This window comes from Zootoca vivipara, chromosome 3 (assembly GCF_963506605.1).
Source record: "Zootoca vivipara chromosome 3, rZooViv1.1, whole genome shotgun sequence".
NCBI lineage: Eukaryota > Metazoa > Chordata > Lepidosauria > Squamata > Lacertidae > Zootoca > Zootoca vivipara.
In genome coordinates, this window is record NC_083278.1 from 13980967 (window position 1) to 13998863 (window position 17897).

The window sequence follows — 17897 nt, forward strand, 5'->3', positions numbered from 1 at the left end:
AGTGTGTTGCAGAAGACCTTTCAGCAACCTGAATTTGCACAAGGAGAAAGAAAGAAAGAAAGAAAGAAAGGGGACATCTGGATTAAATGAATGGGGAGATATGGGCTGGCATTTTGATGAAGCCGATGTCATGTGGATGCTGTGAAAAACTTGCACACACAAGCAGTGCCAATTCCACAATAAACTCCTGTCTCCAAGCACCCATGAGGCATTCCCAGCCTTCATTTTTTTCATGTGGGATTCAATCTGGGGCAGCAAACCCACTTCCCCCAAATGTGAGCCTTTTGCAAGAAGGAGCGAAGAGAAAATGCACGGCAAAAGTGTGGGCTAAGGTTGCTTTGATGCAACATTATCTAACATCACCACCGCCTGCAAGCCTTTCAGAATGAATGCTCAACAAAAGCCTGTGTTTTCTGATGTCTAAAACCGACTTAGAGTGTCTAGTTCCGTATGACATGGTTTGCTTGGTCAGGGGACTTCTGTCCACAGGCAACAACCTACTTCATGAAATACAGGAAACCTACTAGGGCATCGTGTCCGCTGCTGTACTGGCCTGTAATTATCCAAGTTGGCAGTTAGGGGCAAGTAAACAGCAACAGGGAGTTAAGCAAGGAACGGGGGGGGGGGGGAGAGAGAGGCTGCTCTGACGAGATCAGAAGAAATAAAACTTTACGAGGAGGGGGGGTTGGGGAGGGAGAGAGACAGCAACCATGCAGAGGAGGGAAAGAGCGCGGTATAAAAGCATGAGACCCACGCAACGAGAAAGCCTGGCTGGACGGGGAAGAGAGACAGCCTCTTGCAAGCGGAGACACACCGGCCAGCAGGAGGGGGGATTCGCACACAAACTCTCCGCCGTTGCCGTCTTAGGACCGGGAACAATTTCTCCAGCGAATTGCCCCTTAAAGACTTAGACGTTTCCTGGTCCCCCCCCCCCCCGAGGATTTTACAGCCAGGAAGGGAAGAGGTTCGGGAGCCACGCCGAAGACCCCGGGGAGGACCTTTAGCCTGCAAGACGCGCAGAAGCCCCGAGGGGGCGGCCGGAGCAGCCCCCACCCGCACCCCTCTGACAGCACCCACCCCAGCCCGGCTCATGGGCTGAAGAACACAGGCGCCCGCCGACCGTCCCGGGAGCCCTCGGGTGCGCTGGAGACCCCAGTACGCGCCCCTGCGAAGGCGCCCGGTGGTGGGGACGGGCGGGGAGCACCTGGGAGGCTGGAAAGAGGAGGAGAAGTCGCCTTCCCCGGCCTTGGGGGCAGCAGTACCCCGAGTTAGAGACTAGAGAGCCCTCTGAGCGGGGCGCTCCCTCCGGCCGCCAGCAGGGGCGGACGCCGCCCCCGCCTCGCATGCTGCCTTCGAAGGCAGGCCGGGCACCTCCAGCGCAAGGCGCGCTCCCTCTCCGGCGCCCTCTCCACCTCCTCCTCCTCGCCTTCGTCGTCCGCAGGCGCAGCGCCGACGGCTCTCGGCTGCGCTGCGCCACGAGGGCTGCCCCGCCGCCGCTGCTCCGGCTGCCTCGGAAGCGCGCTCGGCGCCCGACGAGGCGGCCGTGGGCGGACGAGAGGCCGGCGGCAGCTGCCTCCCGGTGCGCTCCTGCCGGCGGGCGCGACCCCATGCGGGCGCCGGGCTGCCGGAGGAGCAGCGAGAGCAGCGCCCCCTGCAGCCGGACCCGCCCCCTGCCACGGCCCCGCTGCCGTCGGGCGGGCGCCCGAAGCCTCCTCGCGCCGCCGCCTCGGAAGCCGCCTCCCGCCCCGAAGTGGCTCCGCCGGGGTGGTGGCGGTGCGGCAGAGGCGCGGGCGGCAGCAGCAGCAGCAGCTCCTCCTCCTCCTCCTGCTCCCCGTCGTCGTCTGCCAGCCCGGTTGATCCCGAGAGCGGCGCAGGGAATCCAGCTGCTGCCCCACTAGACGCCGCCGGCGCGGCCGGGGCTCCTGCTGCCGCAGCCACTGCCGCCGCGGCTCCTCCTCTCGCTGCCGCTGCTGTGCCGTCGCCGTCGCGGAGCCCTAAAGCCGCCCGCTGCAAGAGGATGGTGCGCCTGGCGGCCGAGCTACTCCTGCTGCTGGGACTCCTCCTGCTCACCTTGCACATCACGGTGCTGCGGGGCAGGGAGCCCGACGCCGCCACGGGAAACCACAGCCAGCGCCAACCGGTGAGCGAGCACCCCTGCAGGAGCCTCCGCGGTTCCCGTCGAGATTTGCGGGTTTACATTCTGGGGTGGGAAGGGAGAGGATTTGCCAAGGAACCGAGGCGTCCCTTTGGTAGCCACCCTCTTGATTCACTCCCCTACCCCGTCTCCTCTTTTACTTCACCCACTGGGATCGCCACATATGTTGGTGCAACTAAGCGTGAAGTTGCTCATAGAAGGCACAAGGGTCATCTAGTCCAAACTCCTGCAATCTTTCACCCAGTGTGGAACTAGAACCCACAACCCTGAGATTAAGAGTCTCGTGTTCTATCAATCTGAGCTATCGGGTTGTTAGTTCAGTTAGTGTTTCTCTAACCTGGTTCCCAAGCTGTTATTGGACTACAACTATAATCCCTAGCAAGTAGGACCAGTGGTCAGGGATGATGGGAGTTGTAGTCCAACAACAAAGTTTGAGAAACACTGCAGGGAGAAGAAGGGTTGTGGCTCAATAGCAGAGTATCTGCTTTGCATGCAGAAGGGCCCAGGTTCAGCCCCTGGCATTGGTTGGGATGCCCCCCCCCACCTGAAACCCAGGAGAGCTGCTGCCAGTCAATGTAGACAGTGCTAAGCTAGATGGATCCAGTGGTCGTGACTCAGTATAAGGCATTTTATAAGACTCCCCCGGACTGGGACTGGCTCTTCTTTGTCTTGGGTGGAGAAAGGTCTTACCCATCCTTTCTTGTCTTCTTGGATGCCAAAGTTCCCAAATTCGATCCTCAGCATCTCCAGGTAGGACTGGGAATGCCTTCCCTTGCCTGAAACCCCAGAGAGGCTCTGCCACTCCACATAAACAATACTGACTGCTAGGTGGAACAAACCTCCGAAGAAATACAAATGTGTTCTTTGCTTCTCCTTTTAATTGGAGATGCCGGGGATTGAACTCGAGAACATCCGCATGCAGAGCTTGTGTTTTTTGATAAGTTACTCTATGTTCTTTCGGCTTAACTAAGGGTGTGTTCATGTTGCCGCTTTAGAGTGCAAAGAAGTTGCCACCCCCCACCCCCCCTGGCAGCTAAGTGTTCACACTTTGGCTAGAGATGAATTAGGAATGGTTTACTTGCAGTTTGGATAGCGTTGTGTGAGCATGGATTAAAAATTTAGTGCAACAGAAATATAGCGAGTCCACACAGCAAACAGGAGTGTGAACATGGCCTATGCCCTATGGCATTCATTTTCAGTCCTGGAAAAAAAATGCATTGCAGTGTATCCACTGTGTGATTTCAGACTATTTCCACCATCATTTTAGAAGACTGGGTTGGTCCAGATTTTGCTGTACTCTTAACTCCCAGCAACCCTGACCATTGGCCATGCTGGCTGGTGCTGATGAGGTTCATCAACTGGAGGTTCCCTGTCTCTGCTTTAGAACTTGTACATTTGGCTCCTTTCATACTTTCAGTAGAGGAGTAGGATCATGTGTGAGGTCCCTGCTCCAGACTTCCACATGTTCTTCCAAAGGTCGGGATAGAACCTACATGCATAGGGTTTGGGGACCTACCTCTTTTGCAAGGTCCCCAGTTTTTACAGCCTACCTGCCTGAAATGCAGTGGAGCAGAGACTTGCTCCCGATCTTCTCATGCTGGCCCCAAGATGTTGTGCATCCTGCCGCGGATCTCAACCCATTCATCTCCACCACTTTAAAATACTTGCTGCACCCTTCAAACACCAATCACCATTACACTGTTGCATGAGAGGTTGTTTCAGCCCGCTGTGCTCTGTGCTCCTCCCCACCCACACCTCCAGTGAATGTTGCAAAAGGTGTCTCTGTCTTTCCCCTTTGTATTTAAGCTCGCATGAACACACACCCTGCCAAGTCCTTTTCCCAGTCCAGGTATGATAGGCCTGTATATTTTTCACATGTCCTATGAGCATCTCCAAACCAGTGTGGACTTGGGAGTCTAAAGAATAGAATATATCCCTCTGCCCACAACAATAATACTGTGGTAATATTCTTGCAAATATTCCGGGTGACAGCAGGTGTGCTCCATCCCAAATTCTAGAACAGGCACCCCCAAACTGCGGCCCTCCAAGATTTTTTGGCCTTCAACTCCCATGATCCCTAGCTAACAGGACCAGTGGTCGGGGAAGATGGGAATTGTAGTCCAAAACATCTGGAGGGCCGAAGTTTGGGAATGCCTGTTCTAGAACTACCCCCCTCCTCTCTACTGAACTAGAAACATTGTGGGAAATGCTAAGGAAGAATGGCATGGAAGTGGACCAGAGTGTGGGGAAAAGATAATTATCATTTGCGTGGATTTGTAGTAATGCTTCGTAGCATTTTCTGATAGCTTTTAACAGCTCTACTGCACGGGGGTTCAGAGGGCTTCCAAGAAAGTATCTTGTCCTCCCTCCAACGCCCCTGTGAGGTTGGGCGGTGTTGCCCTGTTTCAGATGTCACAGGGGAGAGAGAGAGAACGAAAACCTATGGGCCAGCTAGTAAATTCATGGCAGTAGCAAGATTCAAGATGGGGACTAACTGGTTTGTAGTTTTTAGCCACGATGTTAAGGGCCACAATTTTTAGCCACGATGTTAAGGGCCACATTCCCTCCTGGGGAACTTTCCAGGGGCCACATGCCAGTGGCGGGCATGCCCAGAGGCAAAAGTGTGCAGAGCAGTACAGCAGACCACATTCCAGCTGTTCAGAGGCTCCATCCACCTAAGCAAAAGCCATTTTCACACTTCCAGCCAGGTGAAAGCACTTGCAGGAGCACAGAGCAGGGCTGGTGAGAAATGTGCTCTGGAGAAGCGGGCATGGCCTAAGGAAAATTGATTTATATTCATCAGATTTGTATACCAGCCTTTATCCGAAGATCTCAGGGCAGGAAGTAGGAGTCACCTGTGTGAGTGACAGGTGCTGCATAGATACTGTGGGAACCTCTCTTCTTATTATAGTCTCTACATCCATCTGTGGATAGGGAATTTTGGAAAGTGAAGAGCCCAGATACTTTACTATTTTGATCTCTTTCCAGTCCTTAAAGTTTTGAGATAGTTTATGACATTTTAAAAACCAGCCTCAAAAACCATGTGGACGATTCAGTGTTTTCTAAACTAATAATGTGTGCTTCATCTAGGAGCAAGCAAGGTTTAAGTTCTCCCCATCTAGGTTGGTCTCACCCCTCCTTTGAAACCAATAAATGCTGTCCTCATTTTACTTTTTTTTAAATTCCGGGTAGGTGTGACTGAGTTTGTGCAGATGGGATGCAGGAAGGCCACATTTATGTTGCCAAAGTTTCAGCCTTCAGAACGGCATAATGTGCTGGGACAATGACAGCTGCATCCTGCGTTTTGGAGGAAAGTACCTTTCTCTCTAAACCCCCCCCCCAAGCATCTTCTTAATAGAAGGCTGCATAGTTCCCACAACTGGTCAGTTTTTGACGTGAGGATGTTTCTGTGAGGGTGCTTATTCATCTAAAGCTGCATGGCTGCAACTTGAAATTAGGGTATTAAAATGGGACAATACCTTAAAGGAGCTTCCCCTTGTTTGTAAGGACACAAAAGCCCTGCCTGCTTACAGGAGGTTGAGATAGCTGAATGGCATGAGGAGGTGGCCCCTAGAACTTAACCTCAGTGCAGCTTTGAAGCATGAAACCAAACTTAGGATGCACTTCTGCATGAAGAGACATGGGAAAGAACTATATGGGGAAATGGTGACACTGGGCTGCCCAGCAGCTGAATTCCTATTTTAAGCTGCTTCCTTTTGTTAGTCCAGCCTAAAGTTGCTCCAGGGAGACCAAGCAGATACAAAATCCCCACCACCACGGCCAAAATGAAGAGAGAGAAAGAGTATTTGTTAGGAGAGAGCTTGAAGGATGTAAGAACAAAGCCGGAACTGGGGAACCTGCTGACTCCCATAAACCCCAGCCAGGATGGCCAGTGGTGAGGGATTATGGGAGCTGTAGTCCAGCAACATCTGGAGGGCCGCTGGACTGTGTTCTGACTGACAAAGGGTCATCATTTGACCCATTTCTTGTAGGCTGTCCTAGTAGAACAACTTTCACTCTGGCTAACAATATCTTCAAGATGCCTAGCTATAACTTTTTTTATATGAATGATGCTTTCTTTCCTTGTGGGACCCTGAAGTGCCTTCTGTAGAACAGTAAATCTGAGAAAGATTCTGTTGTTGTTTTATGAGGCGTTTGGTACCACTGGAATAACCCTGAATTTGCCTCTCTTTACAGGCCAGTAACATAATGAGGGAAACAGCTGGGCAAATGAAAATCTAGGTGAAACTAACTCCCAGCGGAGTTATTTATATGCTACTGAATTGAGGAGCTGGGAGTGACTTATCTGGGTGTTTTTTTTTAAAAAAAAAAGGCAAAAGGCAGATTCTATTTAACAGCGACTTATGTGTTTGTATATGGACTGCTGATTTCATGAAATCTCACCATTCCTCATAAAACGATCTGTTAAATTAAGTTTCTGCATTTGAGAAACACTGCAGAGCAAGAGCTTCAGTAGATCTTTTTCATAGATTCTGCCATGTGTAGCAATACAAAGTTATATACTTCCTAACTCAATTGATTTTGCAGCTCTGGGATTTGGGAGAGCAGAATCCTGCAGACATTAAAGGCAAAGAGTATATCAGATGTCGCACTAAGCATTTAAACAGATGGAAACACAAGTTGCAAATTTACTTATTCTCTAGCCAAAATTATAGTAACCTGCCTTCGCTGTACATTTCAAAGCACAAGTAAACTGATTCTTTGGGGCCTCTGAAATATTTGCTAGCTCCCAGTTTTCTAATATTTCCAGGGAGGATTCTGAATTCTCTTAAATCTATCCTACGTTCTATAGGAATATTCCTTTAAAAATAGGAAGGAAACTTTCATGGAAAAGGAGATTTATTGGATGTGCTGTAAACAAACAGTAGTAAACCAGGTGGCTGATGGTTTTAGCTGGTTGGCAAATATCTGCATCTAATATTGCAGACAGTTTGGTTTTCATAGCATTTGGGATTGCATACCTCTTGCAGCATTTCTGAGGGGTTGTGCGAAGGGGTGGCAGGTGCTCAGAAATGTTCCAGAGCTTTTTGTTTTCAGGGTGCCTCCACACAGTGTCATTGTTTGCGACCTCAAGAATGTCTTGACTTTTGCAGCCCAATGCTTTTCAGATTATGATTCCTTATGGGGTTATGATTGCTCAAAAGTAAGCTCCCCTGTGTTCAATGGAGTTTACTCCAAAATAACTGCATAGTAAGTGAGGTTATAATCTCAATCAGCAAATCACCAGCCAACTGGAGTTTCAAGGCATGTTTGGTGACTTTCATATTAGCCCTGCTGAGTAACTGCTGCTGGATGAGACAACTCCGGGGGAAACAGAGGGGCTGTCCTTTAAATTTGGCCTCCACAATCAAAATGCAAAAAGTGGAAGGAACCTTGGGTGAGGGGACCTTGATAATCTGAATCCCAGGAGGCTACTCCTAGAATATGACCCCTAGTAAATCTTTTTTATAATCCATCCCAGTGTGAGAACTGGAGATGCCTCACTCTGTTGTCGGAATAGAAAGGCAGGAAAAGATAGGATCAGTATTGTTAATCTCAGTAGTGGCACCTGCCCGGTGGAACCCGCCCACCCCCCTCCATCAGATGTCAAGGAAATAAACAACTATCTGACTTGTAGAAAACATCTGAAGGCAGCCCTGTTTAGGGAAGTTTTTAATGTTTGATGTTTTATTGTGTATTTAATATTCTGTTGGGAACCACCCAGAGTGGCTGGGGAAACCCAGCCAGATGGGTGGGGTATAAATATATTATTATTATTATTATTATTATTATTATTATTATTATTATTATTAGAGAGGCTACTCGTTACACAACAGAGGAAGATTAAGAGGATACTAGGAGCAGATATTTGTGCTTTTCTCTTCGTCTGGGGAATATAAGTCTGACATGGTTTATGACTTTGAGTGTAACACACCCATGGCAGGCTTCTTTTGAGCACTGGAAGAAAAATAGAGAGATGTTAAAAGTGTCAGAACTCTCATTTGTATTGTTACGATTTAACGTAGGAAATAGTGATGATGATGATGGAAACACAAATTATGGAGAAAATACGGCTGTAAAGGTGACCATACTGTCTAGCATTGGGAAGGGTGAAACCTACGGGACCCAAAGGATGCCCCCCCCTCTCCACCCATTGAGTTGGGTTGTGAACAATGGGTCTATTAGAGAGCACCCTATCACCCTGCTTGAGGGTGCTCACTGTGGCAGCCTGTCCCCTTTCCTCTCCCTGCCCTCACCACTTGCCCATTGTGGCCAAATTCAAACATCAGGTAGCCAAGTAAATAAGCAATGAGACTAGAGAGCAATGAAGTAGAAACACACACAAAGTGTACCCTTGAGAAATCATGGGAGGCATTTATTTATTTTTTAAAAAAACTTCTTAGCCAACACTAAATGGGCATTTCCGCAGTTCTTATTTGCCACTTTGCTGCTAGAAAAGCCAGATGTCTTTTTGTGCAAGTTATATATACATGTTTTTAAAAGCTGCTTTGATTCTGGTTTGTGTGGTGGGCAGTTTTACTCTTAAACCAGCTCGGGCAGTGAATACCAACAAAACTTTGACCTACTTTGGAGGCCCATCTGAAACTCCTGCAAAGCATCTTTGCTATTTTGCCTCTAGTACCCACAGCTGCCAGTCCTGGTGACTCACCCAAAAGTCTCACCCGATGACCAATAACTGAGGAATTCCTGTCTTTTTTTTTAAAGGATATCTGGCAACCCCAGTCTACCCTGGCATAAATTGTTACTACATTTTGTTCTCTCACACCCTGTTTGGAATTCCAGGGACAAAAATGTCCTCGCTCGTTCTCCGGTGATGCATTCTGACACACAAATGACAGATGAATGAGTGGGCGTTCTGTTCTGGAATTCCAAGTCTCCATTTTAATCCCAGGAATTGGGACAGTATGGAGTCCTTATATATATATATGTGCTGATTCAGTCACTTCAGTCTGTGGAAGTTGCATGCCGCACAGAGCTTCTTACAAGTTTGTAAGGAGTCATTCCTTTAGTGTGTGCTTTGGAACTTCCTGCTTGTTGACATTAAGCAGATAATATCCCTGTACATGGGATGTGGGTGGCGCTGTGGTCTAAACCACAGAGTCTTGGACTTGCCGATTGGAAGGGCGGCGGTTCGAATCCCCGTGACTGGGTGAGCTCCCGTTGTTCGGTCCCAGCTCCTGCCAACCTAGCAGTTCGAAAGCACGTCAAGTGCAAGTAGATAAATAGGTACCAGCAGGAAGGTAAACAGTGTTTCCATGTGCTGCTCTGGTTTTTCCAGAAGCGGCTTATTAATGCTGGCCACATGACCCGGAAAAACTGTCTGCGGACAAAAGTTGGCTCCCTCGGCCAGTAAAGCGAGATGAGCACTGCAACCCCAGAGTCGTTTGCGACTGGACTTAACTGTCAGGGGTCCTTTACCCTTTTTTTATTCTTTTTTTTAATCCCTGTACAGGACTCCTGCTGCAGATTTGTCACTTTCAGGAGACCTATCTAGATGCTTAATTTGATTACGTCTGGATTGCTGTTGTTTAAAAAATTGTGTTTAACTGTTTAGCCGTTTTTAACATTTTTAAAAATGATTTTAAAATGTTTAACTGTAATTGTATTCTTTTATCACAGAAGTGTTTGGCGCCCTGGGCTCCTTTGGGAAGAAGGGTGGGATATGAACAGAATAAATCTTAAAAATAAATAAAAATGAATTATCAAATGCAGAATTCCTAAGATAAAGGCACAGAAGGCAAAATTGCCAAACACTCTCGTATAAGGAGAATTCGGCTAAAATCAGTATTAATGTAGACATAAAGACAGCGTGGAGCCTAAAATCTAAAACAGGATTTGCGGTTGTTATTGCCAGCTAGGAGAAAAATGCTTGTTAAATATTTCCTCTCCTTTTTCTAACTAATCCTCTGGATGCAGGCAGTTATATTGGAGATAATTGCATTAATTTATTTGTACAGAGTTTATTTACATGAATGGGATCTGAAGCGGTAGTGACTATCCAGGAAAGAAGTCTTGGGTTAGGGTGGATAGCTCATTGAAAATGAAAATGCCAACATTTTAATACCTCTCTGTGAATCTTTGTCACATCTGCCCTTGAAATACCATGTGTAGTTCTGACTGCCACACCTCAAAAAGAGTATTGGTTGAGCTGGAAACGGTGCAGAAAAGAGAAAGCAAATTGATCGAGGACACAGGAGCACGGAAGTGCTCCCCTTGGTTTGGAACAGTTACAACAAGAGGAGGAGATGATAGGTGCATGTACATCCAAATGTGTGCAGATATATGCATACATGGATGGTGTGGAGAAGAACCAGACCTTGTGCACGTAAGCAGTTGGCTACATTTTCATCCTTTTAAACAAATAACTGAGGGAAAACCACTTTCATTTGATGAAAAGTTCTGATTCTCAAGGTTCCTGTCTGCTTTTGGTTACTGTTGCTGGTCTAGAGTTCTGCATTTTGACTAGTAAAACGGATATCAGTGACAGCGCATCCTCTTTCAAGCCCTGTTCTTTAAAGAGATGCAGGCTGAATATTTATTTATTTTTAAAAGGTATCCACTGTCACTACTATGTCTTTAAAGTAAATAAAAGTACAGTGGAACCTTGGTTGTCAAATGCTTCGGAAGTTGAACGTTGAACGCCAACAACCCGGAAGTGAATGCTTCTGTTTTCGAACGCGCCTCAGAAGTCGAATGGCTTCCAAGGCGCATTTTTTCAATGGATTTTGCTGACCAGCAATTGTGCCTTGGTTGTCAAACGTTTCAGAAGTCGAGCAGTCTTCCGGAATGGATTACGTTCGACAACCAAGATTCCACTATATTATGTCGCAGGTTTTGACTGATACTTTCAAGTCCCTTAGGAATGCAAGTGTTTTTCTGCATCTACAAAGAATAAAACTATACATATTTTTATCTAGTCCTTCAGAATAGGCGCATGTTCCTCGGCAGTCCTTCACCACTCCAGCATGAGTTCCTCCCTCTGCCTCCCTTCCCTTCCCTTCTAACACTCAACTGTGATTTATTATGGCACCTTCATCAGAAGGAACCATGGTTATCACTGACTTAGAGCTTGACAGAAGAGTCTGAAGTGTGTTTGCATGACCTGGTTAAGAGGGACCTAGGTAACGCAACCTCATTTAAAGTTGGTGATGGAATAGAGGAGAATTTGTCGGTGGGGCAGGAAACAGGAGCCATTCCTGAGACTTCCTGCTGGTTTGCAATCGCAGTTTATAACTGTTGTTCAGCATGCCTGACTTCTTCCTAATGAGCAATATCTGCTTAACCAAAGGGTGGTTGTTTCTAATAAGAATTTGCCCTTTATTTTCAAGGAGCAAAAGAGTTCTGGGGAGGAATGGTTTAAACATAATACTCACTCAGGGGGAAACCATTGCAACGTGATATGACTTTTGAACCACAGCAGGGTTTCACCACTGGTGTATCTCTAGAAGGTTTGGAGAGAAATTTGATTCAGTTTTCATTTCAAGGTGAATCTACCTAATTTGCACTTTGTGAAACAATATGCAAACCAAAACCCACCCACCCTTGGAAATTTGCACTTCTCTGAATTTTGCACTGCAGTTCTCCAACCAAAGGAATGGGACTTCTTTGCTGAATCTAATGGATGCTAGAACTTCTATTCGTGTTGCTTCAATCAGATTAGTCTTAGTCTACTTCTTCCTTACCTTCACCATTATCCTTCTCAGATGTATTGAGCCAAGATGATCAGCCTATTAGTCTCTGAGAGCTCGGATATTTTCTACTGCAGGAAACCATTCAGGCCAGGCCACTTCACCCAAGGCCACCTGGCTCACCAGAGCAGAAGAGTCAGAGGCATGCCAGTTTCCATGAAACACAAAGGAACGATCTCGCCACGCTTCCTTGTGTTTTCCATTAAGACAATGGATTGCAAACATTTGAAATTCATCAGCTGAGACGTGCTTTGGAAGTCTGTTCCTTGAGGTATTTAGAGCAGACTCTAATGATGTAAAATATTTATTACATGCCTGAAGCATCTAGATCTTTTTTTTATAAAAGAGGTCCCGTCTTCTGATGCCAAAATCTAACGGTTGCGCACTCCTGTGCATTTTCTCAGTGCCTTATAGCAGACATAGGTGTTGGTGGTGAATATCCACTAGCTGATTGTACAATCACTGTATCCACATCTACAGGCAGAATAAGCTATAAGAAGCACCGTGAGCTGGATGGGGAATTGACTATTCATCCTGCCGGTACCTTTTCTTCAGTAACTTCTGAAGCTACTCTTAGTTATGGCCATTTTATATAAACCTGTGGCTTTTGAGCTGCATGCAGGAGAAGCTGGAGGTTCCTTGGAAGCTTGCCAAGGGATCCTTAAAGTCAGCTTGCTTGCCACTGCCCATCCATACATGCAATGCAGGGCAGCGGGCTTCCTGTTAACCTGGGCAATGGCAGGTTCTCCCAGGATCTTCTCCAATAGATGAGTTCTGCAGTGAACTTGCAGGAGTCTCTCAGCAGACTATTTGGTGACGCAAAAGGAGTTTTACGAAGGTACAATGTCTTTAAAACTTCTGATCTAAGTCGTGTCATGATGCCGTTCTCTTCGAAGAACAAGCGGACTGCTTCTTTGGAACAAGGGCACAAAGATCTGCCAAACAATGCAGGAATGTCATGATTAATCCTAAAAAAAGTCTCTCTAGCACAAACATGCCCAGTGATGCTTACAAGAAGAAGAAGAAGTATGGGACCAAGAAGTCAGAAAATGACAGCCCAACTTCAATTTCAGGTATAAACATCTCAGAAACGGCAGATGACTAATAACACTTTTGGGAAGTTTATTCTACCCTACTGGCAGTTTTGTGCAATGCTGATGGGTAATTTTTCATTTATGCATAACTACATGCAGACTATCTTCTGGTAACATTTAAAGTTGTTGTTTTGTGGGTTTTGGCATTTTGTAAAATAGGGTCTAAGCACATTATATTTTAAAACAAAGAGCACTTTTGTTTTTTAGGACTGTTTGCAGGGGCCTCTTCCTGTTCTTCTTTCCCTGTATATATCCAGCTTTCATTTCACATAGGCTAAGGCTGCAATGATACACTTCCAAGGGAGGGACAATTTGCAAGAGATTAAGGAAAGTATTTCATCCCTGCAGGTAGATAAGTTGTATCTTGGAGAATAGCAGTCATAAACTGTCGGGCAGCTTTCTGAGGATGGAGAATGTTCTTCATTTGCATCCTTTCCTTGGTACAGTAATTAGCCCTCCTTGGAATGAAGCGACAATAGGTTACTTTCAGTGTTTAGTATTAACAGCATTTAACAAAATTGCTAATATATGTAGCTGCTTAATTAGTAAGCAGCTACATATATTAGTAATTAGTAGTAGCATGTGAAAATTAATGGCACTCCTACCCAGTAGGTAAGTTCCATAGGGTGTTCCCCTGTGTGGATTTTGTTGAGAACAACATTAAAACAGAAACTGCTTCTCACGAACCTCGGGAATGGAAGCCATGGGTGGAATTGTGTGGGGTATGTGTGCAGAGAACACGTAATTTAATGGTGTTATTGTATACCGCCTTGATTTGGTGTTTTAGAAATATTCTTATAAATAAACAAGCTCTTTCCTCTTTTTCATATTGAGTTGCCTGGAAGCAAATATTGGAGCTGACTCAAAACCCAGGTGGTATTTTGGGTATTTCCTGTTTGTGGGTTTCACCTGCTGTAAATCTGCAGCTATTTTGCATGTGCTGAAGAATTAGAAGATTTCCTTTCCTGGAGTTCTTTCATGTGTCAGCTAAGCCAAGCATGCCTTGCTCAAACTCATGTCTACGAATATCATTGGATGTTGCTTCACAAAATTCTCTTCCTCCCAACAAAATATGAACCAGCTAGATAAATGGATGCCCCATATTGTTTTACTGTACTTGGAGATGCTTTTAAAGCTATTTGGGCTGCATGAATGTGAAAGGCATGTGGAAATCTTGTTTAGACATTACATGTATTATTTGCTACTGGTATCAATGCTTAACTCTTAGGGTGGCATTTGAATACTGTAACGATAGATGGAGATTTGGAGGGGATCTGTGTTTGAGCTCTGTCTTCCTACCAAAGAAACAACCCCCACCCCACTTGTATTTGTAAATTCCTGTCTTAGCAGGAGAGGTTTTGCGAGGGCTCCTGCAGTATGTGCTACACATATTAATTGCAGTTCACTTCTGTTCTGGAGCCAATGTATATCCTCTCTGAAGACTACATTTGGCTCTGACTGGGAAAGTATTGCACTTTGACTAGTGCAAGCAGCACATTGTTTCAAGGGCATCACAATATCACAAGTCCTTTTTAGATTGGAACCCACTTCTAAAACTGAATCGTGAAACTCAGTTGTGCAGCCCACTCTCTTTCTCACATTTGTTTGCCACTAGACTGCCACCCCTGCAGGTTAGGGATATAAACTTTTAAAAATATTTTTTTTAGTAGTAAAAAAAATAAAGAATCAAAAAGCAATTGGAAACCATTCCTAAATTACTTACAAAAAAAGTTAGAAATTCCATACAATTTTTTGGATATTTAAAGGGCTCCTCAACAACTAAAGTTAGCAAATAAGGATATAAAGAAAGTTTAAAAGAAATTATGTAATATCATAAAACCGAAGAGTAAGGTATGCAGAACAACCAAAAGGAATAGTGGGACGAGTTTAGACACGGTTGTGAAGTCAATGGGTGGGTTAGGGGGGGGAGGGATTCAAGGGGATATTATTGGGTGAGAACGGAATAAGAACAATGTATTCATTAGAGATGTATTACTCATTTTATTGTATCGATTGTACATAATAAAGTTTTGTAATAAAAAAAATATTTATATTTTATTAAGATGATTTCAGTTAAAAGAAATAAAGTGATACAGGGGGGAAGGAAGGAAAAATGAGAAGGAGAAAAAACAAAACACAACGATACATATAAAAATGAAAATATACACACACACAAAAGAGCAATATTCGCTATTCCCATACATTATTGTATAAATTGGTATGGTGTTATTGTAGTGCTTCTGTAAATGCTAATAGCCTAATAGGGGATATGAGCTTGTGGACAATCATCTTTATCCTGGGCGAAAATTAGCTTCTTCAGATTATGTGATTTTTAGAACAACAAGGCTACCATTTCTATTGAGCAAGTCAGTCTGGCCGTAGGAGATCTAGGGCTTAATTGGCTGCCTATGTGCCAGTTCCAATGTCTAGTGGATGATCCTGCTGTTGAGACACAAATTACTACAAACTAAAATTGAAGGAATTCTATGAAATCTGGCTCAGGGCAGAAGATTAGTTTCTATAAGGAAGCAAAAAAAAAAAACCCACAAAAAATCTCATTTTAAGCACCTGAATTCTTTTGACCAAGCCTCCCAGTGGTGCTCTCTCAGGATTTTTGGTTGGTTGGTTTTCTTCTCAAGCTTTTCTTCCCAAGGGTGGCGAGAGACATCATACTGTAGTGTGTGTCTCATTTGTCTCGGGCACTCTTAAGTGTGGTGCCTTCCGTACCATTTACTGCACTCAAATGCACTTGCCTACAGGGCAGCAAAGCCACGTCCACCTCACCTGGAAAGGCTACACCTGTCTTCACTCTTACGTCATGGCGATGTAATATCTCCATTGCTCTTCCATCTCCCCCACATCCCGCTTTGCATAACATCCAGCTTAAGGAAGAGCTCTGGAGAAGATGAAAGCTTACTCACTTGCCTTGTGCCATTTTAGTTGGGCCTCATGGAGGTATTGCCCGACCGTGATTTTTAGATTAATATTTTTCCCAAGTGAACCAGCACAGTTGCCTACACCCCATGGTGCTAATGGAAGTGAGCGGGACTCTCTTCCTGTTTTTCTTGGCTTTCCTGTTCCTGCATGTGCCTCTTCCATGGCCCTTGAAGCATGTTATAGCCCCGTTTTTAACATTGCTGTAGCATCTGCAAATGCTAAAATAGCTCTGTAACAAGGATGGATTACATTTCCCATCGTGAATGGAGATTTGGGTTCTGGCAGCATAATGTGTAACTGATCTTAGGCTTTATTTGAACCAAGTAGCCTTCAAATCATCCACTGCTCAAGACTGGGAACAAAATAGTTTTAATAGAGCTGTGGATCCCCCCGCCCCATTTATTATTTTTTAGTTCAATTAGATAAGTCTCAATGAAGCATTCATGTTGGGGGGAGGGAGAAATCTTTTTCTGCATTGGGTAGATTTATGGTGAGGAACCCAGCAATAAGTATTGCCATTTTGCTTCATTCCTAATGTTTGGGGCTAAATATATATAATTTTCAGAGCATAAAACATGTGAAGTTATAGCCTAGCTAAAATATAATTCAGTTAGTTAGTTAAACAATGATACATCATCAAAGAGCTTTGAACTATGGCCAGACTGTACCAAGCATTTTAAAAACTGGTAACCACAGAGATATTTCTATAAGGAATGTTCACCTCATGGGGATTCTTTAAAGGTGCTTCATGTTGTTAGTTTCTTTCTTTCTCTTTTTTTACAAAGTTATAGCTCTGCTTTATTGTACATGATGTCCTATAAAGAAGATCTATGTCTGCGATACCTCTTTGAAAGAGGACCACGGTGCTATCCGTTTAAAAGAGAACGCAGTCAAGCAGTAAATTTAGGGGGCCATCTCTTTTCATATTGACTGTATCTGAGCCAGCAGTGGGTCTTTGATGTTGTAACAATAGCGCATAGGCTGAGAGGAGTATTAGGGCTTGAACAATGTCGAAATGAAGCCGCATTCATTAGTTTCAAAGAGGGAGGCTTCTAACGTTTAGCAGAACTTTATTTCTGCATGCTTCCTTGCTTCTTGCAGGAAGAGATTGTGTGGCGTCTGCCATACAGTTTTTGTACAATTTCAGCCTGGAGTCTCTTGCGTTTATCATTTTTAATTATAAACCAGGTGCTGTGGAAACTTGAATTGTACACTAGGTGTTTTACTAGTTACATAAAAGGCATCAAGACGTTTCTTTCACCCCCACAGGCCTTTTCAAACCCACCAGCCTAGGCCCACATAGCATACAAGAAAACACTAACCGGTTCAGATACTGTAGTTTAGTGCCAGCAACACTTTGAGAACTAGGCATGTTATTGGTTTCACTGTCCAGCTAATTCTAGGCCTTAAATAGTCAGATGCTTATTAAAGACAATGTTGTTTTGTTCTCAGAAATTATTCTGAATAACCATTAGCATTCCTGGTAGTTCCCACACTTTACATATTCCAGATTCGAAACAAAATAAAAAGAAATTCCTTCAGTAGCACCCAAGAGACCAACTAAGTTTGTCATTGGTATGATCTTTCGTGTGCATGCACACTTCTTCAGATACACTGAAACAGAAATCACCAGACCCTTATACTGTATATAGTGAGAGGGTGGGGAGGGGTATTACTCAGAAGGGTGGTGGGAATGGGTGAATGGCTGGTAGGTGTGCTAAACCTGTTGACGACTGTTAACGACTGCAATTGGTCTTACAGGAAAAAGCAAGGGGTGAGATGGCTAAAAATAGCTTTGACATGTATAATGATATAAGAATCCAATGTCTCTATTCAGACCAGGTCTCTCCATGATTTTAAGTTTGGTATTAAGTTGCAATTGAGCAACTTCTCTTTCCAGTCTGTTTCTGAATTTTTTCTGTAATAAGACAGCTACTTTGAGATCTTGTATAGAATGTCCTGGGAGACTGAAGTGTTCTCTTACTGGTTTCTCTGTCTTGT

General features: G+C 44.9%; 1 protein-coding gene across 1 annotated transcript in view; it reads left to right on the top strand.

The window, feature by feature from the left end:
- Positions 1 to 709: 709 nt before the first annotated feature.
- Positions 710 to 17897, top strand: part of ISM1 (isthmin 1) — a 30039-nt gene continuing 12851 nt past the window's right edge. Inside the window, exon 1 of the mRNA XM_035110066.2 lies at positions 710 to 2140. Coding sequence (XP_034965957.2) covers positions 2018 to 2140 — 123 coding nt within the window. The 5' untranslated portion in view covers positions 710 to 2017. The remainder of the gene's footprint in view (positions 2141 to 17897) is intronic.